The 27,500-nt window shown below is 39.6% G+C and overlaps 2 protein-coding genes and 1 long non-coding RNA gene across 10 annotated transcripts in view; all 3 read right to left on the reverse strand.

Annotated features, from left to right (window-relative positions):
* LOC135089216 (selenoprotein N-like) overlaps nucleotides 1–3,558 on the reverse strand; it is a 22,544-nt gene extending 18,986 nt beyond the window's left edge. For 2 of the 8 annotated variants that reach the window (XM_063984585.1, XM_063984649.1), the window contains exon 1: nucleotides 133–277. The gene's annotated coding sequence lies outside the window, so the exon portion shown is untranslated. The other 6 variants (XM_063984623.1, XM_063984638.1, XM_063984627.1 and 3 more) reach the window with 6 other exon arrangements.
* A 2,499-nt stretch (nucleotides 3,559–6,057) lies between these two features.
* Nucleotides 6,058–13,158, reverse strand: LOC135089262 (uncharacterized). Its single transcript, XR_010261438.1, has 9 exons — nucleotides 13,001–13,158; nucleotides 11,874–11,976; nucleotides 11,017–11,110; nucleotides 9,733–9,803; nucleotides 8,617–8,776; nucleotides 7,914–8,111; nucleotides 7,402–7,605; nucleotides 6,895–7,093; nucleotides 6,058–6,688 (listed from the first exon to the last, which is right to left on the reverse strand). It is a non-coding gene; the product is annotated as an uncharacterized LOC135089262 (long non-coding RNA).
* Nucleotides 13,159–24,840: 11,682 nt separating this feature from the next.
* The window catches only part of LOC135088794 (uncharacterized), a 3,380-nt gene continuing 720 nt past the window's right edge, over nucleotides 24,841–27,500 (reverse strand). Inside the window, exons 1-2 of the mRNA XM_063983840.1 lie at nucleotides 26,944–27,500; nucleotides 24,841–25,846 (exon numbers count right to left, since the gene is read on the reverse strand). The exon at nucleotides 26,944–27,500 is cut by the window's right edge and continues 720 nt beyond it. Coding sequence (XP_063839910.1) covers nucleotides 25,816–25,846; nucleotides 26,944–27,500 — 588 coding nt within the window. The 3' untranslated portion in view covers nucleotides 24,841–25,815. The remainder of the gene's footprint in view (nucleotides 25,847–26,943) is intronic.

Here is a 27,500-nt window from a genome sequence, read left to right on the forward strand (position 1 = left end):
AACTGTCGGCACCACACACTTATCATATAACATGCTACACACTCATTATTATAATACCACTCATGAATTATCATAATACCATTCATCATCATACTTAACACCACACACCAAGTTGTTACTAATCACACACACATGCGTCACACGAAGTCGTTCTATAGCAGCAGCTGTTGACACCACCACACCAATTACCCCACAGTGCCAAGTCTACACTGCCAACTCGTCTACTGCCAACACCACAGAAAAAGCATTGTGATAATTTGGAGGACAGCGGCGATGCTCCCACCTGTCAACAACGATTATATTCAATGAAAACGCTTTCAGGGGTATCTTAGATACTTCACAACCTCCCCATTTTCCTTTAAGAATTTTACCGTAAGGATTATCAAGTAGAATGTTAAATTTATATTACGAAAAAGTAGAAATAATATTAACACAATAAGTAAAAATAAATAGATAATAATGAAAAATAAAAACTAACAACGTGAATGATGATAGCAAAATCAACAATAATAAAAATAAAATTATACAATAATAATAAAAAAAAAAAACATAGAACCGATATTTAAATATTTTAGAGATCCGATAGAACTGATATTTATATATTTTAAAGATATATATTGATATTAATTTGGAACATAACACACACACACACCACCTTATTAAAGAAACAATTAACACCTCCATATAAAAGATTTTCTGTACAATAATGGAAGGTTGATGTGGCAGAGCACATTGCATTAAAGGCTAGAAGCATAAGTGGATGGATGGTAAAAACCTTCAGCACCAGGGAGGAAACCTGCCTATACCCATGGTGGAAAGAAATCCTTAGTGCTGCCTAGGTTGGAATACTGCTGCCAACTCTGGTTCCCACATAAAATAAAGGATATAGCAGCCCCAGAAGCCAAACAACCGACCTTCACAGACCAGATTCAGGGAGTACAGCAGACGAACTACTGGGAGAGGCTAACACATCTCAACCTGCACTTGCTACAAAGGAAAAGGGAAAGATATATAGTCCTGTACGTGTGGAAGATGTTAGAGGGTCTGGTAAATTTATTTTGGACAACAGTGATCACCCCAGAAGTTGGCTCTGTTACATCCAGGGAAGCCAGGTTGATATGCATTGGGTAAAGACTCCTCAATAACTATCACTAGAAATGGGCCAAGGCTTTACCTGTCTGCCTGGTATGCATACAAAATCAATCCCAAGTCCTATAAAGAGAAGGCTGGACACCTGGCTGAGTGGCCTGCCAGATGAACCACCAATACCAGGATACCCCAGCAGTCACCACAACATTCTCCCAGTAGTAATTAGAGAAAATGAAATAATGCAAGACATCTTGGAAGAAGTGGAAGACCACCTTGGCTTGGCTATTAATGACCCAAACTTACTCAAGTAACTCAAGTAAACTAACATCCTCATAAATTTGAGAGCACAGAAGTAAACAATCATTAGTCACCCAAAGATGCAGAATCACTACACACTAAGTAACTTTCTTGATAGATGCTTCATCTGTCTACACATCTGACACTTGTTCCGAAAAAACCTTCTATAGGACAGCAGTTGATTACTTCACAAAACAGCTGCTGAAAATGTACACACGCGTACATTTTCAACACACACACACACACACACACACACACACACTGCATAAGCATATGTACAACGAAAGACAAGGCAACACACACACACACACACACACACACACACACACACACACACACTGCATAAGCATATGTACAACGAAAGACAAGGCAACACACACACACACACACTGCATAAGCATATGTACAACGAAAGACAAGGCAAAACACACACACACACACACACACACACACACACACATTGCATAAGCATCTGTACAACGAAAGACAAGGCAACACACACACACACACACACACACACACACACACACACACACACACACACACACACACACACACACACACTGCATCACCATCTGTACAACGAAAGATAAGGCAACACACACACACACACACACACACACACTGCATAACAATCTGTGCAACGAAAAGACAAAGCAACACACACTGCATCACCATCTGTACAACGAAAAATAAGGCAACACACACACACATACACACACACACACCATGAAATACCTTGAAAAAAAAAAACACTGAATATTTACTGGGAGGGACTGGAAGGGAGTTAGGGAAGGTACCACTCTGATAACTCACGGCTGGGAGGGTTTGTGACGTCACGGCTGGGGGGTTGATGACGTCACAGCGACCGTTATTTACGTACGTACGTATTTCATTTTGAAAATGGCCCCTCTAAGAAACGCAGCTAGACAGGAATGCTTTATAAATTCAGACCTGCCACACATTTTAACTAATGCCACAAATAACAACACATTTCAAAACGCAGTAGTATTAAAGATATTTAAAAAGAAGTATCTGGAAACTATTGGAACCTTCACCCCGTTTAAAATAATTTAAATGTCCACCCATTCTGGCTTAAACATAACGGAAAACACTTTAAAAAATCTGAACTATTTTCTAAAACCATTTAAAGTGAGCTACAAGCACAAATAAAAAATCTACCGAAAAAAAAATCAATATTATTGGAAGTTGAACACGAATAAAAACAAGTGTACGGTGCACGCATTTCACTGAGCGGGACGGCAACACGCTTAAAAAAACACCAACTATTTTCTAAAACCAATAAGAACCTAGTACAGGCTGAAATAAAACATTTAGTTTTGGGACCGTAAAAAAAAATATGCCGAAAACGGCCCTCTTATTTACACAAAAACGTCAAAATCACCACTTTTCACGCAACACACGCGCTCAAATAACTTAAAAACAACGAAATGTTTTTACAAACCATGAGATATTAGCTACAAGCCGAAATAAAATACTTCGGAAACAAAAAAAATAATAATAATAATGGAACCGGAGGGGGCTGGGGAGCCTTATCCAAGATGGCGGTGGGGGGGGGCCAGTGGAGGGGACGACCAACCCTTCTCACTCATTTAAACCCTCGCCAAACTTAAATTAAGTAATGGCAGGTATATCTAACGAACGGATATTAAAGCTTGGTCATGTGGCTCCGCTTTGCGACAGTATTGGTTTAAAACACTCACAGATAAGATAAATAATGGCTGATAAATAGACAACCCAGATTGTTTACATTTTCATTAAGTTAAATTTTACGGTTTTTAGCAACGAGACGAGGCTGTCATAGGGATATATTGTGCTGGAGGTTAGGTGAGATGCGTTAAAATGAGTTAAAACCGTGGATTGTTCAGTTATTCATTAAAAAGTTACGTTAAGTTACCTAAATTTATCCTAACACTTCCTGACCTTGCCTTCCCTGTGGTGGTGATCTATCTTCCTGCCTCCTCGTCACTATGGCTGGCTGTCTAGCACCTTCTCACAGCCAAACTTTTCTTTATTTTGCTTGTTTTCACCCACTGTTGCCTTCAGGTGTCCACTGCTAGAGCCCACGCCTTCCTCATTACCAACTAAAGAAGGCTTAACTCATGGATAAGCCTTGGCAGCCACTGTGTAGGCGTGGTTTTACACACACAAAAAAAAAAAAAAAAAAAAAAAAAAAAAAAAAAAAAATCTGTCAGGCTGGGAGTTGAAATAGACCCGTACTAACACCACCCACAGACGCGACACACTGACTGATTAACTTGTCAGGCAGCAGTCAGCGTTGCCAGATTGTTTAGGCCATATTATCGTAGTACACAGGTTGAAATTATTGTACTTCTGGTAAAATTATCGTACATATGTAATTCCAAATATTATGCAAAACTGCCACTTTCCAAATACAGCAGAATTTAGGTTATATATATATAGAAAGAGAGAGAGAGAGAGAGAGAGAGAGAGAGAGAGAGTGTGTGTGTGTGTGTAATGAAAAAAACAACAATGCCCTTAACAAACAAAACACTTTCCTAAATACATATCATTAATAATTGGAGAAAAACTACAGGACACTTCGTTAAGTTGTTTACTTACTATGTAGGAGATTACTGGTATTGTTCTTCTATATATACATCCGGCATGTCGTCAGCAGCCCCAGCACTCTCTTCATTGGAGGAATATAGCACTCTTGATATCATGTTTTTTTTATCAATGACTCTGATTAATGGCTTGAAGGTCGTACAGTCACTGCTGGATGTGGAAGCAACACAATGCTTCGCTAGGATGATGTCTCTTACGGTTTCTGTTTTTAGCTTATTTCTGTCTTTTGTTTTCACACAGTTTACACCAGAGAAGCAGCGCTCACAGTCAGCATTAGCATGAGGCAAAGAAAGACATCCTAGTGAAAAGTCTGAAACAAGCTTAAACTTGGGGTTTCCATCACTATCCTCCAGAGTTTTTATGGCACACCAAAATTTATCAGGCTGGTTGTAATTGCTTTTGTCCACTTTTTTCACCATGCTGGTAATGGATTCAGGCAGATCTTCTACGGCAAGCCTCCGCCACTCATCGTCCAGTTGCTGGAGGGTAGAATCATCCTGGGCAATGATTCGGGGAAGGTGTGTCGCAAGGGGCACCAAACTTTGTTCTTGCACTTTGCCCTGGATGCCTAGAACACTGGCTGGCTCCAGCATATGCATTCTTGAAAGGACTTCATCTCCGAAATTAAATCTCTTCCTGATCTGTTCTGCTGCTACTATCAAAAATAATCTGCCGTATATGTACAACTTACACAACGGCCAGAGATACGCATATACGTACATTGTAATGTGACATTTTATGTAGCGTTATATTATTTGTAACAACTGGTTGTTATACATGAGCAGTGTATGGCGCGCCTACGCGCCGGCACAATAGAGTGAGAGGGGAACGTAGGGCCAAGGGGACAGGTTGAACTTGCTCTCTCAGCTATTTCGGCACGGTTGTTCTGACGTGAGTGTTGATAACGTACCACAGCATAATGAACATATGCTGTAGAGGCCCAGCAGCGTCTCCAAAGCCACTTCACGGCAGTCACGCCTACACGTCAGACGTGTCTCGGAAGGCGCGGAGAGTAAATCCCAGTAAATCCCCGAGTTCTCATCCCGGTAAATCCCAAAGTCTAATCCCTTGCATACAACCAAGAGGACGCCTGTTCCCCGCACTGTGTATGTATTCATCATAGTATTAGATAATAGGTACTTATGTAACCATGAGGATTTAATGATGTATCAATATAATTAATGTAACTATGTATAGTAATTAGATACGTAATTGTGAGGATTTAGCGATGTGTGTTTGTATAAGTACACTTAACGTAACATAATGACGTACATCAGATCACGCAGACGAGAGGATGACTTGCTGTGTTTGTGCTGGTGGTGTTCATCTGTAGAACCGACTGAACCCGCTAAAGTGTAGGTAACTGTATTGACTCATATGTTATGGAATTGACGAAGTGTCACGACATTGATGTACCGTAATACTTGTTTTACCTATTGATATACTTTTTTCTGTTATTCTCAGTATTAATGATGTTAATTTACAGGTTTGACCGCTTCCGAATACAAAGAGCGCGTACTGCACAGCTCGTTTCAGTCACCTCCAGTACAATACATTAATAAGCGTCGGATGGCGCTTACAAAGCCATAATAATTATAATTAGCAAAGTTGCCACATAGTATCAATTCAAGCACCAAATTTAAAATGTTCCTGGTGCTTACAATCTATACAATGAAAGACAGGGCAACACACACACACACACACACACACACACACACATCATCATCTGTACAATGAAAGATGGGAATACACACAAGCCATTAGGGCTACACATGGTAGTCCCTGTATGAAACATGCCTCCCTGTATAATAATGGTGGTAGTAGTAGTAATAACCATACACAAGAACACAAGGGTTGGTGCATTGTACAGATTGTAAGCACCTGAGCAAGAGGCACCACACATTCAGACTCTTAGCTCCATCAGTGCCTAGTGTAAAAGGAGTATCATGGTCCACTGTACTGTACCCCAACTACAGTACTTATTCATGTGATCTTTAAAAAATAATGACCTCATGTAACAAATACAGTGGTTATCCCTTAACACATGAAAGCAAACTAAAATTACATTATCAATTTATTTTATAACACCTATACAAATTTGTGCACATTTTCATGCAATAGGTTTAAGTATTGACATTTCCATCCTCCTGTTCTCTTAATGGAATACACAACCAGTCTACTGTGAAGATACCTCTACTCAAATGAGCCAATTTCTCACTGAACCCAAAATAACATGCACTCCAATTTTGGTCTTGCTAAGTGATCAATTCAACCTGGGCATCACAACCTAATCATGGGATTTATGGTAATAGCAGTTTATTAATAAAATTTGTTTGCAAAAAAATTACTTTTTCCATAAATTCTGACTTAATAGGGCTTCCATTCTTCACATTATTACTTTCCTTGTTAATATCAACACAACCTTTACCTCATACCAGCCTCTGATGCCACCATATCATTGCATGCACTTGTATACTGATATACTATATCCTAGTATTTTTAGTGTTATAATTAACTACTTACTATAGTGACTTACTCAAGATGATACTTTAATCATTCACCCAAGATATTGTTAATTCTCCAAAACCTACTACACACACCTCCATCATTTGTTTCCTCCATTCAACTGACATCTAACATTCAAGTAAATTCGTCTCCTTCATGGCCACTTGACTCAGATCCTTCACAAGTTCTGAAAAGATTGTAGTAACTTTTTTAAGGTCAAGGTGATTAATGACTGAGACAGCAGTAATAAGCTTCAATGTTCAGGGAATGTTGTCCTCAAGGTAGTAGGTCCCGAAAGATGATACATCATGATCAACTGCAGCCAAAAAAATAATATTTAACACCCAAAGTAAGATTTAGATCTTTCTCTTCTGGGATCAATGATGTACATACTTGTTCATGATGCAGCAGTGCATTGGTGAGGTTATGCATTCCAGTTTGAAGATACAAGAAGACAGTAAGGGCAGGGAGGTAAAGAACTTCTCTAAGCTGTATAACCCCAATATTCTTAGTTACACAACTTCTGCTGACACCCACCGACTGAAGTCACTCATCTGTTGTCTGGTCATCTCACCTAAATCCTTCACAAACCCTGAAAATAATTGAAATAATCTTCAACATCAAAGTCAGTAAGGGTCTGAGGCAACAGCTGTAAGTTGTAGTGTTCAGGGAGAGTTGTCCTCAAGGTAGTAGGTCCCGAAAGATTGGTCATCATGTTACAGGTTTACAAAAATTCAAATATTTACACTTTTTGATCTATAATGGGCATACATGTTCACGATGTGCATTGCTGAATAGACTATTCTTGAGGTGTTTAACATTCTAGTTTCCTAATAACTAACACTTAACATCCGAAATAAGATTTAGATCTTTCTCTTTTGGGATCAATGATGTACATACCTATTCATGATGCAGCAGTGCACTGGTGTGGTTATGCATTCTGGTTTCTTGAGGATATAAGAAATTAAGGGCAGGGAGGTAAGGAACTTCTCTCTAAGCTGTATAACTCCAATATTCTTAGTTACACAATTTCTTCTGCTGACACCCACCGACTGAAGTCACTCGTCTGTTGTCTGGTCATCTCACCTAAATCCTTCACAAACCCTGAAAATAATTGAAATAATCTTCAACATCAAAGTCAGTAAGGGTCTGAGGCAACAGCTGTAAGTTGTAGTGTTCAGGGAGAGTTGTCCTCAAGGTAGTAGGTCCCGAAAGATTGGTCATCATGTTACAGGTTTACAAAAATTCAAATATTTACACTTTTTGATCTATAATGGGCATACTTGTTCACGATGTGCATTGCTGAATAGACTATTCTTGAGGTGTTTAACATTCCAGTTTCCTAATAACTAACACTTAACATCCGAAGTAAGATTTAGATCTTTCTCTTTTGGGATCAATGATGTACATACCTATTCATGATGCAGCAGTGCACTGGTGTGGTTATGCATTCTGGTTTCTTGAGGATATAAAAAATTAAGGGCAGGGAGGTAAGGAACTTCTCTCTAAGCTGTGTAACTCCAATATTCTTAGTTACACTATTTCTTCTGCTGACACCCACCGACTGAAGTCACTCATCTGTCGTCTGGTCATCTCACCTAAATCCTTCCCTGAAAATAATTGAAATAATCTTCAACATCAAGGTCAGTAAGGGTCTGAGGCAGCAGCTGTAAGTTGTAGTGTTCAGTGAGAGTTGTCCTCAAGGCAGTAGGACAAGAAAAATCAAACTTCATGTTACAGGTTTACAAAAATTCAAATATTTAAACTTCTTGATCTATAATGGGCATACTTGTTCATGATGTGCATTGTTGAATAGACTATTTTTGTGGTGTTTAGCATTCCAGTTTCCTAACAACATGAATGAGGAATAACAGGGATGGTAACACAGGAAAGTTCCTCCTGGTGTCTCCCTTCTGACTTGGATTATTCCCTTGTTCTTAAAAGATCAAAATAACCTTTAATGTTAGTGAGTGAAGGCTCAAGGCAACAGTTGTGAACTTTTGTATTCAGTGAGAGTTGTCTTCAAGGTAGTGGGATTCAAAGAATGCTACACCATAATAAATTCCTAAAAAAAAAAATAAACAAAGAAATAAAGAATATCAATTCCAAACATACCTGTTCATATTAAGACAAACTGATGCTGCATGTACTGTTGTGATGTACTGAGTGCCAACCCCCTGGCATCATTTAAGCACACTGTGGAGGAAGGCAGCAACCTTTCCCTAGACTCACGTGCATGTAGACCTATTGCACTTCTTTATCTTGTTCCCACAACCTGAAATACCATTAGATTTTTCAATACTTTTTTAGAACATATCTGTAACTGTTGCAATTTGTCAAGATCTTAAATGAACGAGATTTACATTATCAAGTACTCAAGAATCAAAAGCTTTTCGTCTCATCAACTCCTCTCCTCTAACTGACTGTCTTCAGCCCCTCTCTCACCGCCGCAATGTTGCATATCTAGCTGTCTTCTACCGCTATTTTCATGCTAACTGCTCTTCTGATCTTGCTAACTGCATGCCTCCCCTCCTTCTGCGGCCTCGCTGCACAAGACTTTCTTCTTTCTCTCACCCCTATTCTGTCCACCTCTCTAACGCAAGAGTTAACCAGTATTCTCAATCATTCATCCCTTTCTCTGGTAAACTTTGGAACTCCCTACCTGCTTCTGTATTTCCACCTTCCTATGACTTGAATTCCTTCAAGAGGGAGGTTTCAAGACACTTATCCACCAATTTTTGACCACTGCTTTGACCCTTTTATGGGACAGGCATTACAGTGGGCATTTTTTTTTATTAGATTTTTGTTGCCCTTGGCCAGTGTCCTTCCTACATTAAAAAAAATGTACTGAGCTATGTAAATCGTTTACATACACCAAGCACATATATTTGCTATCCACATTACAACACTGATATGTATGATAATATAGATAAAACCACTGTACAAGGAAATGATAAGTTACAGTTATAGTATTAACACTATGGTACTAGCTTGACAAGAAAAATTAATGCAGCAGGAGCAGATGTAATAACAGAGGCATCAACTGAGTTTCTAATGTCTGAGACTTTCTCTAGATGCCACACTGTCTGATGGGTATCAATGAGATTCTCACATGTCACTCTGGCACGCTTTCTACACCACAGCACCAATCTGGGTGCTGAGGCTCTAACAGGTGCCACAGACACGCGCATAAATCCAATTCCCCTCCTCACGATACACACATAAACACACCTTTCTGGAAGCTTGGGCACTCATCTTGATCAATCCACCAAGGGAAACTGTTGACAAGGCATCGCTGAATGCTGCGGAACAAGATGCATTTGTCAAGGGCATGAAAAAAAAGGTATGAAGAAAGCAGATATAATTAAACACTTCAATATAAGAAAGATCAAAGCAGTCATGGGACAATTTGAATTATAAACTGAATAAACAAATAACCACACTGTATTTACAATAGCACAATACATAACAACAGGCCAAGAATATATGAAGAGTATGTAACAAAGATGACACTGATAACTTGGACATCTATAACCTCCTCCCACTAAGTTTAGGAACAGAAAATACTTTGTTTTAACATAGGGTAAGTATACATCAATCCTAATAAATATAAACTAGCTTGGTATGTAGATACACTGTAGACACTTAAAAAGATGTAACCTGTGTGGGAATTACTATCAAACTCCACTCATAAGAGCCAAAGCCTGAGTGGTGCTAGCGAACTCCCCACATCACTTACTCTGGCACTCTTTCTATACCAAAGCACCAAACAGGATGCCTTGGCTCAAACAGGTGCTGGACACACACACACACACACACACACACACACACACACACACACACACACACACACACACACACACACACACACACACACACACACAGCCTGGTAACGCAGTGGTTAGTGCACCCAATTCACACTCAGGAGGCCCCGGGTTTGAATCCTAGGTCAGGTCAGATGTCTTTGGGCAGGCATCTTTACAGTGTAGCCTATGTCCACCTAGTAGTGATTAGGTACCTGGTTTAAGTCAGAAGTTGTGACCCACTGCTAAGAGAAACAAACTCTGAATAGAAAAATACACACAGGGTGGCCTGACCATCCCACGCTTAGTCTACTAAGTTGACTGGTGCCATCCAGCAGCCACTGTAACAAATTGTAAGATATTTCCTTAGGGTTAAATCTACACTTAAGATGTAGTGCTTATGTTAGTATATAAGTATGTAACATGGATTTTCAGCTATAAGGCTGTAAGATTAATAAACCAATTATTATTATTATTATTATTATTATTATTATTATTATTCACACACACACACACACACACACACACACACACACACACACACACACACACACACACACACACAGGATATGTGTAAGTGTTCTAGTAGGTGTGAGGAAGGCAAAATACAGAATTAAATATGAATTGTTTTATACCATACTACTATGCACACACATCAGGATCTATATCAAAACAGCATCTATAGCCACTCTTGAATTGTGTGGAAACTCACTTGGTTGCAGTGCTTTCATTGTATCCAAGGCACTGGTCAGCAAGATGCAAGAGGTTTGGCTGCATATCACCTCCTTGGTGACCAGGCACTCTTGCTATGGGTGTAAGAAAGCAAAACCTTGAAGCAGTGGCAAAAGCATTTTGTCTATGAATATTCACATTTGTTGAGCATTGACTGAAAATAACAACTGAAGAACTAAATATTAAGTTAATATGTAAACTAAAACACACACTTACGTAAACTATTGTGTTATGTTATTCTGATCCTACATACTTGTATTAACTAAAAAGATTACACACAATTCACATACCACCCAGTATCAAAGATCCCCTGGTTTATTCTTTCCATGTGACATCACATTACATAGTATGTACCTCAACCTACCACAAAACTTATTCGCCTCTTCTCTCCACCTAACTCCATCTTACTTTTTTTTCCCACTGTTCCTTGGCAAATTCATTTGTACTACCAATAAATAAATTTAAGAAGCTTGTCTCACTTTCAATATTTCTATAAAATATTCAAATTTTCCTATCACTCATGTCACACTGGCAGATATCACCTAAGAACAAGGTCTGTATGGATATTACAAGCAGACACCAGCCCAAAGGTCTGAGAGGTGCTTGCCAAAGTTCCCACAGCCATCACTCTGGCACTCTGTCGATACCACAGCACCAAAATGGCAGCTATAGCTCTAAGGGGTGCCACCCGCACTCCTACCATCTACACATGGCATCTCCATAAGGAAACCCCTTGCCCAAATCATCTATATGCATATTAGAACCCAACTGTTGAAAATAAAGTACAGAATACAAAAGTGTCAAAATAATTGTTAAACATCTTTGGTAAGCCATTACCTCAGACACACCAGAGATGATCACATCCATCAAGATTATATTTCCAAAGGGTCTCAGCCAGAGTTGGAGCATCACTGCCACCAACAAAACCAAACCGCTTCATCTGAAAGAAAATACATTCTCAATATCCATAATAATCCGTAATTGTGGTAATGACAAAATAGAGACAGCAATGGCAATTCATGTAACACTGTCAGGGGATTACTATCAAACTCCACTCATTGAAGACCGAGTGGTGCTAGCGAACTCCCCACATCACTCTAGCACACTGTCGACACCACAGCACCAGAACAGAATACTGTGGCTCTAATAGGTGCAGTACCAGTCACATTTGAGAGAGAGAGAGAGAGAGAGAGAGAGAGAGAGAGAGAGAGAGAGAGAGAGAGAGAGAGAGAGAGAGAGAGAGAGAGAGAGAGAAATAATATTAAAGCCTCACCACCACTTATGCTGCCATTTTAGAAAACCAAACCTCACCTGGCTTCAGCAGCTGAAGAACTGACTAATTTTCAACCTTAATATTGCTTTCTACAAATATTTTTCTTAGCCTACTAATTTTGAGGCGGTTTCAGGCCAAATTATGCCTTTTCAAATTGTCATCTACCTAATCCAAACCTGACCCGTCTCTCGGATGAAAACGCTAATGCAATGTTACCACATAACATTTGTAGATCCAACGCAATAATGTATCATCCGAACCAAGTCAGCTATTAATCTCAAAAAAAAAAAAAAAAAAAAAAAAAAAAAAAAAAAAAAAAAAAAAAGATAAACACCATGAAATAGGTGGAACTGAGAGTATGCAAGGTCCAGCCAACCCAAATAATCCTAAATCGAACATTGCTTTGCATCCAGTTTTTAGTTTCAACCCCGTACCCACCTCGTGCCTCCTGCCCGGGCCACACCACGTGGCATATCCCCTCCCCCCCAACAGGCAGATTCAAACTTTCCAGCATTATGCAATCATTTACATCAGTCATGCACCTGAAAGGCAGAACTATCGCCACCGAGCTAAGAGTGAGGCCGCCGTGGCGCGCCACCACTGCCGACCATACAAGTGCACACCAGCACAACAGCCACATGGCCGCCCTTACTGTCCACTTTCAACCTCTCCCCTTTTCCTACTCACTCACCTCAAACATTCACTACAGGGTATCGCTGCGTCTCGGCGTTCTGGTGGCACGGGAGATCCTGCAGACACCCTGAAACACCCACGATGAGGACAAAACAAACACATGTTTAGCCGCTCCACCTACACTTCCTCCCTTTGCCGCCGCGTTGAGCCAAGTGGACGAGTGACGTCGACTAGTCGAGTGTTGACGACTCATGAATTCTTGACGAGTTCACTCTTTCGTGATTATTGAATAAACATTGATTTAAAATCATCAATTTTGTAACTATTTATCTAGAATATTTTCGAAAAGATTACATATGAGATTTCAGAGGATGTAGCCAGAACAATTTACTTTCTTTTGTGATACTTATTTTCCAAACCTCCACTGAAAAAAAATAAATAAATAAAAATATAATTAAATTCACCAATTAAATTTTCATCAGTATTTAAAATAACAGTAAAATGATGGAAACTATTGAGTATCAATTTTCAAACCATGATATTAGCGCCATTTTTTTTTTTTTCGTAATGAATTCGTCACACACATACACACACACACACACACACACACAATATATATATATATATATATATATATATATATATATATATATATATATATATATATATATATATATATATATATATATATATATATATATATATATATATATATATATATATATATATATATATATATATATATATATATATATATATATATATATATATATATATATATATATATATATATATATATATATATATAATTTTTTTCCCTCCCAAGAAGCTTCAGTTCAGAAAATCTTAAACGCTACTCATATCTGAGCTTTATGGTCCATTAAAGACCCTGAGAGATAAAAGAGCAATTTGTGTACGATGTATTTTGCACTGCAAAATGTGATGTGGACAGAACTAACCAAAAATAGACCACACAGTAATCAAACGCAGGACTGAATAATGGCATTTCATCTCTTCAGGGCGTTTCTCCTTGTTTTCACATCATCCACTTGTACCATTTTATTATGAGGTAATACCTTATCATTATAGTTTACCTTCTCTTTTATATACGGATTTCAAGGAGGTTGTATCAAATTATCTTCAGTATACGATATATATATATATTTTCTCTCTCTCTCTCTCTCTCTCTCTCTCTCTCTCTCTCTCTCTCTCTCTCTCTCTCTCTCTCTCTCTCGCCGCCACACCCGTTTTCTTTTTTAACATCAACATTAACTGTCATAAAAGACACGAGCCCAACGCATCCACCCGTTCTTTCTGGATGGAGTTAGGAGTTGGTTTCAATGTCATTAAATTATTACTGGATGACCGACACGTTGATTTTTTTGTTTTTTTTTGTACAAGTTAGGAAAACAGTTTTCCAGTAATCCAACTTCAGAGGTCTCGGATTTATAGATCAATCAATCAATCAATAAATAAATAAATAAAGTCAATGTCCCTTGAGGTGTGCACATAGATCTTATAGATAGATTTTCCTGTTTCACATACAGATTCCTGATCCGCCAAAACAAGGGCACCAGCAGAAAACGATCCGGCTAGTTTCGTGTGTGTGCGTGTGTGTTGGCGGATCAGAAATCTTTATGTGAAACAGGAAAATCTATGTATAAAATCTATGTGGGGGGAGGGGGCACAGTTATCGCCAATTAGAACGGAGAACGGGTGATGAAGATGTAGAGACAATCGACTTCATACAGTTGACAAATATTCCCTGAACAGTGACTGCCTCAATTAATTCACGATTCAGTGACCCCCGAGCCGGTGGTGAGTGTGCATGCGGTCTCTTCGTCCAAGATGATTGCCAACGTGTTCTTTTACGCAGCGGTCGGCGCCTCTGCATAATGAACCCTAATAAAGATGAATTCGCTCACCATGACGCCATCACCACGCACTCTGCCTTCCTCACCCTGAAAGCTGCGGCATCGTAGCTCGTGTTGTCTAAAGTCATCACATCTTAGTGCAATAAGTCACTTTGAGGAAATAAAGCATAATCAAATCCTCACTCAAAGGTGAAGGTTCGCAGTCTCATAATGACACACACATTATATAAGTCACAGTTATCAATCCTCACGCTGACGAAGAAACACAAAACCGCACTGTTTTCATAATACGTTTCTAGCTGTATCCAATATTGAAATATTAATCATTCCATAGAAATTCTATCCGTGAAACTGAAGGTCGTGTTACGTTTAACCGAATATGTTCCCAAATTAGTTGAATTTCAAATCTGGGAGTTACTCAACCGAACCACAGCAAAAAATCTGAGAGTACGAATTAAACAAGTACTAAATATGTATACGCATATATGTCTGATGCAGGAATCGAACCCGTAAGTTTGTTCTTGTACTGTATTTATTTTGTCTATTTATTTTTCATAATTTTTATTTTATTTATTTGTTTATTTCTCTCTCTCTCTCTCTCTCTCTCTCTCTCTCTCTCTCTCTCTCTCTCTCTCTCTCTCTCTCTCTCTCTCTCTCTCTCTCCCGCAAGCAAGGGTAAGTCTGAATAACATCTGGAGTCCCGTAGTGGTCAGATACCTCTCTTGAATCTCACAGTTACCTCCAGAGTCAAGTGAATCGTGAATGGCGATTGATGAATGGCAGAACATGAAGTGACATTTCACGAAAACATTCAGTTCAATACAGCTCTGATTGGCTGGAGGGTGTATATCCTGGAGAAAGAGGAAAAAAAAAAAAAAAAAAAAAGGCCAGTAAAGACAGATAGCGGTCACTGGCAGTGAAACGTTCCTGTAGTGAAACGGACACACTGCCTCCCCTGGACGGCACAAAGTAGGCTGGCTGAGTCTAGTTCAGCGATATGAACTTACCCAGTCTTAATCATGTAAACTTGGAAGATTCTTATCTCGGTAATATGCATACACAAAACATACGGCTGCACCTGTAAACATATATAAAGAAAACAAAGCAAAAAATAATGATAATGATAATAATAATGATAATATCCTATGTTACACTGCGGGAGGGGGGGGAAGTCTGCCCTGCCTCTCGGTCAGGACTCAGCGGCAGACCCTGACGACCTGTCACACTGCCGGCAGAGCGTGTCCTCTTGCCCTCCAGCTAAGTGTTGAGGGATTCACCTTCAAAAAGTAAATAAATAAGTAAATAAATAAATAAATAAATAAATAAATAAATAAATAAATAAATAAAAAATAAAAAATAATTAATTAATAGAGACTAAGATTCAATATATATATATATATATATATATATATATATATATATATATATATATATATATATATATATATATATATATATATATATATATATATATATATATATTACAAATTTTAATAATATAAGAAAAGGTGAAAGTAATCAACCATATCATTCAGTCACTAACCTCTTGTACCCAACTCTTGAGCCTTCTCCAGGTACAACCTGTCCTTCCTCGCTTTGTTCCTGCAGGCATTTCATGTTCTCTCCACCACTTCGAAAACCCACATTCCGTCGCCTCATCAATAGTATAAATTTGCCTGCACTTTTTCAAATACCCTGAATGACGGGGGGCAGGTGCTATATGAACCATTAAAATGATTTACCAATTTGGGCCACATTGGAATTCGACAAAATTCTGAAACAAATTCTGCTAGGTACTATGCGACCTTCACACATCCTAGTTTTCGTTTTTAATTTCCATCTTGGTTTCCTCGTCTTGTTCTGTTCCACACCACCACCATCAGCGCCACTCAACCGCATGACCAAAGCCCCTCACGAGTCAGCAGAAGTCTCCCCGCTCGTCTTTATCTGTTCCGCTGATATTCCCGCTTGCTTTCCTCCGACAACATTCCTGCTCCCGCCCCTGCCTTGCAATCTCAGGTCTCTGCTTCCTCCCTTTCCCTCTCGGACGGCGGCAGCTGGGAGTAATTGATACTGATCATAAGAATGTATCCTAATTACGGCGGATGATGGTAAAACAAAGATTCTACGGCATTAGTTCGAGTATTTACGAGATAAAATTATGCGGTAGTTAGCTGGAAGACTAATAATAATTCCGGCCACGTAATATATGGTGTGTGTGTGTGTGTGTGTGTGTGTGTGAAACGTTCGTAAACACGGTAGTGTAGCAAATAACCTAGAAATGGCGGTGAGACGCGGATCACTCAAAGGAAACAGCCATCAAGCAGACAACATTCAAGAAGCCATACAATAAATAAAAACTACTTGGAAATTATATGAGTACGCGGATAACACACAACAAACAAGAAGCCATGTAAAAAAAAATCAATAGCCAGAACAATAAAACAAGGCCCATGCACGCAGACGGCGCATACCACCACTAATTATGACAACGGCAGTATCAAGGAAAAACAACAAGCAACAAATAACATGGCAGACAGCAAAACATTAATCTCTTCAGTACTTCCGGAATCACAACATCACGCCGCTCTCAGATAGTAGTACATACAGGAAATATAATTCATAACAGCGTCACTTACATAAACTATCTCCGACATTTTTTTATTTATTTTTATTAATTTATTTAGATTTTTTATTGTTTTATTTGCTTATCTATTTCATTTTTATTCCATTATTTTTTTTACTTTATTTATTACTTATTTTATTAATTAATTTTATTTATTCATTTTATTTCACCATTCATTTCATCATTTAGATGACAACAGTCTTTTTTTTTTTTACTTAGCTTTCATAACAAAAGTAAAGAGAGAAAAAAGGGGGTGGGGCGGGACAGGAAATGAATTTACACCACTCACAACCTAGACAGGACAAAGGTAACCATATCAGTGTGTGTGTGCCACGGTATTAATCATTCATTTTTTTTTTTTTTCTTTTTTTTTTACGTCTAGTTTTCCCTAGTCTGTTAGGGCTGAGACGGTGCCTCCTGATGAAGGACTTTTGGATTTGGCATTTGGGAACCGTTACCCCGAGTGGATGCCCTTCCTACCCTCGGACGGTATTAATCATTCATTTAAGCAAAAAAAAAAAAAAAAAGATCTAGAAGTCGGCGGAAAATGATTAAGGCACTGGCAGAATTTGTTTATGACGGTGCACGATAACACAACTTTCTCCTGTGACTGACAGAACGTGAATTGGTTACGTCTGGTTATGTCTGGTCTTTGCATGCCTGGTTTTCTAATGGCTAGATTTTTTATTTATTTTATTTTATCTATTATTATTTATTTTATTAATATTCATATATTTCAGGTAAATATGAAAGTTGTGTGCCTTGTCTTACCTATCCCCCCACCCGTACGTATGTATGAACTCCCTGCTTGCTTCTGCATTTCCATCTTCCTATGACTTGAACTCTTTCAAGAGGGAGGGTTCAAGACACTTATCCAGTAATTTTTTATTTACGCTTTCGATTCTGTAAAGAGACCGGCACCTCAGTGGGCCTTTTTTTTTTTTTTGTCGCAATTTTGTTGCCCTTGGCCGGTGCCCCTCCTATATATATATATATATATATATATATATATATATATATATATATATATATATATATATATATATATATATATATATATATATATATATATATATATATATATATATATATATATATATATATATATATATATATATATATATATATATATATATATATATATATATATATATATATATATATATATATATATATATATATATATTTATGTGCATATTTCTGATGTTAATATTTTTTTTTAAATTAATGCTGGTAATTCCATTTCGGTGTAAGTTCTTATTTATATGTTTATTATTATTATTATTATTATTATTATTATTATTATTATTATTATTATTATTATTATTATTATTATTATCATTATTATCATTATTGTTATCATTATTATTATCATTATTATTGTTATTATTATTGTTATCTCTTATTAATTTTGTGTTGATATAGTTTTGCTTTCGAGCGAAATAACACTACTACTACTACTACTACTACTACTACTACTACTACTTCTACTATTATTACACTACTACTACTACTACTACTACTACTACTACTGCTACTACTACTACTTCTACTACCACTACTACTAACTTTAGTATTATAAGTATAGTATTCTCTCTCTCTCTCTCTCTCTCTCTCTCTCTCTCTCTCTCTCTCTCTCTCTCTCTCTCTCTCTCTCCCTCCAACTGCCTCCGTGCCGTGTCTATAGCCAAGTGAAGCAAAGGGGAGCAGTGATGATGTTGGTTATGGTGGTGGTAGTGGTGGTGGTGACCTGAGACTCCGGCCTGGGGTGGAGAGTGACCTTGAAATCGTCCCGCGACTCACCACCACCACTACTACTACCACCACCACCACCACCACCAGCCGCCTCTTATCGATCGGGCTGCTGAGGAGACCAACAGGATTTCCTAATCACGCACGCACGCACGTACACACACACACACACACACACACACACACACACACACACACACACACACACACACACACACACACACACACACACACACACACACACACACACACACACACACACACACACACACACACACACATCGTACAGTCACGTGTACAAGGAGATGGAGGGGGTGGGAGTATGTGTTCCAAAGATAAGAAAAGAAAAAAAATAAGAATGATAATGAGAAGTACGTGTATCTGATTATAAATAATGACAGTTCATGAATGGAAAAAAAAGGGGGAACGGTGATAATAATGTTATGTGTGTGTGTGTGTGTGCGTGTGTGTGCGTGTGTGTGTGTGTGAGAGAGAGAGAGAGAGAGAGAGAGAGAGAGAGAGAGAGAGAGAGAGAGAGAGAGAGAGAGAGAGAGAGAGAGAGAGAGAGAGAGAAATACATGTTTCAAGAAAAAAAAATGGAAATGATAATGAGAAGCATAGTCAATAATGAAGAATGACAGTTCACTGACAGAGAGATAATGAAAGATAAAAAAAAAAAACAGAGGGAAAAGAATGAAAAGAATACAGTAATGATTATGCGATGCTGGAGTGAATAAGAGAAAGTAGATAATGACAGTGGATCATAATGGAATATTAATGACAGAGACGCCACCTAAAGTATTAGTAAAAGTTGTGATGGAAATTTTAAACCGGGGGAAAATATAAATGAAAAGAATTAACTCGGGCTCTAAAGTCCCGTTATGTTGTTGTTGTTGTTGTTGTTGTTGTTGTTATTGTTGTTGTTGTTGGTGGTGGTGGTGGTGCTTGGTGCTTCGACAACAGAGGGAGAAAAGAAAATAACAATAGTAATAAAAATAAAAGTAGGCAATGTGCAAACACCATTAACGGAACTGTGTGTGTGTGTGTGTGTGTGTGTCACTGTGACGGATCGATCGGTAGTGTTGCATATTTTGTTACTTCATTATACTCATTTATTATTATTTTTTTTTTACTTTTATCTAATTTTATTATTAGATATTTTCATTTTATTTTATTTATCTATTTTTATTTATTCATTTTTAGAAGGAGGGAAGGAAGAGGATTAGATGTGGTGCCGATGTGGTTGTGGTATATGGCCAGGTGGTATGGTGTGGTGTGGTGTGGTGTAGCGCAAGGTACTGCGGTAATAATAGTGTAATATGGTTAGTGTGAGGTGTGGTGGTGATGGTGGTGTGGTGTGCACGGTGATGTGGGTGTACTGTGGCGCTCAGGGCCGGTGATGTGGTGTGGTGTGAAGCGCGGTGATGTTGTGTTCCGAGGAGTTTACAATGAGGCCTTACATGAGGTGAGGGATGCGGAGTGTGGTGTGATGTGGGGAACGGTGGCTGCAAAACATGATGATGATGATGATGATGATGATGATACTGGTAATAATAATAATAATAATAATAAGAAGAAGAAGAAAAAGAAGAAGAAGAAGAAGAAGAAGAAGGAGGAGGAGGAGGAGGAGGAGGAGAACAACAATAACAACAACTATTTTGGCGGCAGACACCCAAAAAATCTAAAAAAAAAAGTGAAACCCAAAGAAAAAAAAAAAAAAAAACTCATACTTATCAATACTAACACCAGAAAAAAACAATAATAATAATAAAAAATAAATAAATAAATAAATAAGTAAAAATAAAAGGTATACTCAAACAAAAAGAAATTCTAGTAACATTGGCATCTCATCACGCGTTCACTGGGAGACGAGTGGCCAGTGTTGGTGTGTGTAGTACAGTGCTGCGGTGGACAGTGTGTGTATATACCTGGCACTCTGTCTCCATTACATCGAGGCACTCAGCTGCTCATGGCCACTCAGGTGTATTCAGACACTCCCCACCACGGCCGCTCGGTGACGCCACTTTTATCACCACTACGAGTATACCGTCCGTGCCGCCGCCGCCGCCGCCACCACCACCACAGTAGCTACCCCTCCATCACCATCACCGTCGCCTTGCCGGGTAATCACATAACTATAAAAAGAATGTATTCAAATAACATTATCCTGAAAGAAATGTAAGTTAAACGAGAATCTCTCTCTCTCTCTCTCTCTCTCTCTCTCTCTCTCTCTCTCTCTCTCTCTCTCTCTCTCTCTCTCATCTACGTTGCTTCCTCTCCCTCTCTCCTCTCCCTCACTCCTTTTCCTTCATCCATCCCTCCCTTCCACCTCGACATTAAACTTAAGTTGGGGATGAGAAATTGAATTAACTTATTACATTTATTTTACCAGGTTGCTAAATTACTCCATCAGTGCATCTCAAAAATGGCTCATCCAGACTCCATTCCGAAGTTTCTAATCATAAGAAATATTAGCGTGGATTGCGATACGGATGCAGGCTCCATTCGCGGCCCAAAAAGTACGGCTTCACTCAATACATCACGGCAGAAAAAATTATTTAAACAATTTGGGAGATAATGCGAAAAAAGAAATATGCCGTGAACGTTTTCAGTCCCTATTGCGCATGTGCAGTGGCCACGATCCGCCATTTTGTGTGTTTCCTGAGCCAATGGCGAGCAAGAGGAGGAGCCAGGGCGTGCTGGCTGCGGATCGCCGCCGCGCACCGCTAGTCCTCCGATGACGCCCGGCCGGGGACAGGGAGGCACAGGCCAACCGGAGCCGAGGCAGCTGCGGCAGCCAGAGGGGCCGGGGCTCTCACCTAACACCTCACAGCCCCATGCAGCCCTGTATGTCGAGCATTAGCATTAAAGACTAACCAACACAACCACTAGTTTTGGAAACTCAGCAAAGGACGTCCAAGGTTTGTTGTTTGCATCGCGGGCTGGAGTGAGTTTGTCTGTCCCGCCGTCAGTCTTTCTTGTTTAGGTCGTCAGTCAGTCTCTGTCAGTCACCAACTGACAGGGGCGCTCTGCCGGTGTGCTGGGTGGCGTCCACGGTGGACATCGTTGCCACGGCCACTCAGAGCAAACAAACATGTGTCACTCAACCAGCCCGCGTGCACGCCGGCCCTCGGAATGCTCACATCCCTGGTGCAAGCTCCTGCACAAACAACCTGTAAATAAAGCAACACACAGGAGTCCCTGGTCAGACTGTCCCTCATATCGTCAGAAAGGTTTTTGGTTTTCTGTTGTTTGTTGTTTGTCGAGTGGTGGAGGGAGTTGTGGGGAGCGGCTGGCCGGATATCGTCGCTAGTCCCGCCACATGGGCCTCCCTCCGCCCGTGTCCAAAAAGCGGCGACAGGAAGTTTTGGTCGTGGTCCCCCCAGAATGTTCCAACCACCAGCCCTCCGTGGCACTGCTTGTTCGTTCTGTACATACTTGATGTCATGAATTAAATGTGACGCAGTTGACCCGTCCCTCGACAAGGAAATAGCGCCTGTGCGAGATACGCGGCGCAGACTTCACTGTGAGGAATTTGCCCCGTTGACTCGCCTGTGTCTCCAGCAAAGGCCTCGCCCAGCGGCGCCCCAGCCCTCTGCTACGCTTATAGCCGCCTCACCCTCCCGAGGAGAGAGGCGTCGTGGGGCACTGACATGGGGCTGCCGCTGCCTTGCTCCACCAGACGTGGCGTCGCCGCTGCGGAGACTTTACGCTGAGGCTGAGTGGCGGCCGAGTAAGTAGAGCAGCGGGGGCGGCTGAGTGTGTGTGTGCGTGCGTGTGTGGGTGCATGCTCGTAAGTTATCTCTCGCAATTAATATAAATAATCACAGAATGGAGCATTATATTATCCGTCTTATATCACACGCCCAAAAATATCAATGCCTCGTGTTCTCAATGACTCATAACATTTTACACACACACACACACACACACACACACACACACACTGCAACATTTGCTCCAGAACGCCCCACAAACAAGTTAAAATATGTAAAATATACCGCACAGCTCTGCCGGGGCGACGCCCACCCGGACGCAGGCAGGCGGCGGCCCTCGACTTTTTCATTAGCAATAGCGAGGTGTGTGTGTGTGTGTGTGTGTGTGTGTGTGTGTGTGTCTGGCAATGCTGTCACATGAGGTGAGGTGTGATGTGCAGTCACCTGTTCCGGCCAGGTGGTGGGAGCGGTGGTGTGACATTGATGATGCTTGCGGTGGTGGCAACGCTGGACTTACGGATGGATAATAAAAATAATAACAATAACACAAATAATTCAAACGAAACTTGTTTTATATCAATGATTATGATGATAATGATGATGGTGATATGATAATAAAAAGAACTAAACCTTCCTTAAAATCGATTAACTTGAAAACACACACACACACACACACGTGTTGCATAAAGAAAAAAAAAGAGAGAAGAGGGTACACACAACAAAGCGAAATAATAAAGCTAACCAACATTCTCTACCGCTCAACACTCGACCCATATATATGAAGAGGTAAGTAGATGTTCATGTGTGGCGCGGACGGGCTGCCTGTGTTGTGTTGCAGAGGTGAGTGAGGGACGGAGTGTGAATAAAGTGTGTTTGATGGGAGCGTGTGTGGGGGGAAAAAAAAAATGGGAGCTTGTATGAGGAAAAAAAGTGTTGCATGCAAGGTTTGGCTCAATAATATAAGGTGTTCAGCGGTGAGATCAATGGACAACCAGTGCTCGTTCTTGACCGCGTGTTCGAATCCTGGCGGCTTTAATCATTTCGACTTTACAAAAATTTTCTTTCTTCTTCCAGCACGTATGTTTGTATAGTGTTTGCGGTGAAGTTGTAGGGAGGAGCACATGCTTGGCATAATGAGTCAGAAAGGAGAGTGAGTGAGGGTGTGCCGGTCGGTCATTCCATCGCGGGCTTTGTGCGGGAAATGAAAAGTGAGTCTTATTTTTGGTTCGCTTGACGGAGACCTTATGTACTGGATGCCGGGAGCTGGTGTTTGCTTGTCATTTGTTGTGTTGTGCTATTACTACCACTACTGTTACTACTACTACTACTACTTCAGCTGTTGTAGGTACTATTACTCCTATCTCTACCAACGCTATCGCCGCCACCTTTTCCGCTATACGCTGCTACTATTATCTCTGCTGCCGCTGCCGCCGCCGCCGCCGCCGCCTCTGCTGCTGTTTCTGCTTCTATCACCATCACCACCATTTCTACTACTACTCCTACTGCTGCTGCTGCTACTACTACTACTACTACTACTACTACTGCTGCTGCTGCTGCTACAATTAATATCCTACTACTACTACTACTACTACTACTACTACTACTACTAGCCATCGTTACTACTTCCACTACTAGGGGAGAGCGGGGCTAGTTGCATCAAATTTTACATTTCCTTCTACAGAATTGTGTATAATTCATTCAAGTGAAATTCAGTTGTCGTATATAAATATGCTAGACCTCATCATCAAGTTCACATGCGTAGATATTAATGAAAATCATTTCTTATATACTTAATTTTGATATATATCTAAAAAAATATTTGATGCAACTTACCCCATCTGCGGGGCAAGTTGCATCATAAACAAACTATAACTTTTGAGAGTTTATTTAAATGATAAGAAAATAGAAATCCACAATAAACTGAACCGATGAACCTTAAATTTATTCATCATCAGATTCACAGTTATGACAAATATAATATAAAATTATACCTCCATCTGTTCCCAAACATTCCTCATGAGACCATCCTCTGCATGTACTACATTGAATCCATTTCTCCCGGGGCCTGCTATTGGAATATGGTTCTACACAAATCAGACAATACCAGTCTTCGTCGTCTGAGCTGGATATGTCGTACTTTTCAACAGGTTTTTTGGATCGAACTTTGTGTAAAAACTCCTGCTTCCTTTTCTTGGTGGCTTTCTTTTCTTTGACATCATTCTTTTTGTTTTTTTTCTTAATGGCTTCAGCAAACAGAGCATTTCTTTCAGGTATGTCTGTTAATATGGCACATTTACGTGCTTTTCTGCCTGTATTACATTTCTTTTTCCAAGGTGTTGCTTTTGGATGTGGCATGATTTTTTCTGGGCAAAGGGAAGACTCACCAACATTTGCAGTTTCAACTTGATCAGTAATGAAAGAAGCTACTGCTGGTTGTGGTCCTACTGCAGTTGAAGTGGAAGGAAGGGGTTCACTGGCTGTAGAAGAGGAAGGATGGGGTCTAATTGAGAGTTCTTGTCCATGTCGCTTCATGAAACCTGAAAACCAGTCTTTTCCAGCATATTTATCATTGCGCCAATTATCAGGCATTTCTATCTTTGCTTCATTGGCGCATTTGAAAGCCAGTTCCTTGACTTCTCTCGGAGAAAGACCAAAATAAATTCCTGCTGCTGTTTTCAGATAGGATACTAATTCTTCTTCCTGCTCACATGTAAATACTTGTCTTGGTTTGGCATATCCTACATGTGTATTGTTTTTAGCAGTGTTGCCAGAGGTTTTGTGAATAAATCGTTGTAAGGTTGAGTAGTGGACACCAAACAGTTGTGCGGACTCTCTCACTGATATATTCTTATTTCGAACAAAATCAGCAGCCTCCTGCATTAGTTGGGGTGTTGCTGACCCACGTTCAGTCTTTCTTTTGTAGTTCCGAACCATTTCTGAAATAAATAAAACGAGTTGAATGCATAAGAATAGTCTAACTATAGTAATGAAATAAATTTACTAATGGGGCAAGTTGAATCATGATTCAACTTGCCCCGTCACGAATGATTCAACTTGCCCCCTCACAGCAACCAAAATTTGATCGCCAGCTAAATATATACTATCGGTCATTCTAATGCAAATTTGTAAGAGAAATAATTGCATATAGTACAGAATTATATAGCTATTTTCAAAACACTGTTACTAATATATATATATATATATATATATATATATATATATATATATATATATATATATATATATATATATATATATATATATATATATATATATATATATATATATATATATATGAGGTACAAGAAAAATTGTGAAATCGAAAAAAATTACTTACCAAGGCCGAAATCAGTAAATTTCTCATAAATTCAAGAGCACTTGCGCCATCCACCTCCCTCTGCCGCAGCGATGTCCGCACTGACCAACACACATTTGAACCGCCTGTCACCCTAATGCAGCCGCTGAGTTGCTAGTTATGCTCACTGATGCAACTTACCCGCGATGCAACTAGCCCCGCTCTCCCCTACTACTACAAATACCACAACTTGTAGGTTACTTCTATTACTGCTGTTACTTATTCTACTACTACTACTACTACTACTGGTAATACTATTACTAATACTGCTGCAATAACCTTTTATAGTGTTGATGCTTAAAATGCCGTTACCATTTTCAAGGAAAAATCTTGAGAAATTTAAGTTATAAGGGAAATTCCCCTGTGTTGCCGCGTCTTCAAAAAATACCACGGAACGCCCACCAGCCTTCCGCTCTCTCTCTCTCTCTCTCTCTCTCTCTCTCTCTCTCTCTCTCTCTCTCTCTCTCATTACATAATATAATATATTTAATAAAACTGCACGTCTACTTTATTTATTTAGTTTGACTTTTTTTCCACACCACCATTGAGGTAAAAGTCTAGGCGCGTTTTATTTTCAAGAGGTTTCCCCCATAGGCCTAATCCTCTATGACATTTTAGTCCGACTCCGAAGTGTCATCAGAACTCTCAGATAGGTGTATAACGAAAGAGTCAACATACATTTCAACTGCTCGGTCTTGATTTGTGTCATGTTCTTGGAGTTGTTCGGCGTGCTTCACTGCTTGCTTCCAGTTCTCTGGTGTGACGGCACGCATAGCTTCTTTCACCAGGGGTTTGAGGTCAGCCATTTTGAAATTGTTCCTTTTGGCTATGTATGACTTCACCTGGGCCCAAACCAACTCTATGGGGTTATATTGACAGTGGTAGGGCGGCAACCTCACGACGATGTGTCCTGCCTCTGTAGCAACTTCATCTACAACATACCTCTTCTTTGCCACACGGGAATTTTTTGCCAGTTCATATAACTCTGCTTTTGACAAATCATCACTGACTGTAATTCCTTTTAACTTGAGCCAGTTCTTGATGTCTGCTTTTCTCCATGATGATGTTGGCAATTTTTCTACTTGTCTGCTGTGGTACGATGCATTATCCATCACAATGACAGAGTTTGGTGGAATGTTCGGTAGTAGCTGCATGCGAAACCATTCTTCAAAAACTGTTGAATTCATTTGATTATGGTAATCACCATCATTTTTTGCTTGGAAAAACAGCTCACC

Source organism: Scylla paramamosain, chromosome 3 (assembly GCF_035594125.1).
Source record: "Scylla paramamosain isolate STU-SP2022 chromosome 3, ASM3559412v1, whole genome shotgun sequence".
Taxonomy (NCBI): Eukaryota; Metazoa; Arthropoda; class Malacostraca; order Decapoda; family Portunidae; genus Scylla; species Scylla paramamosain.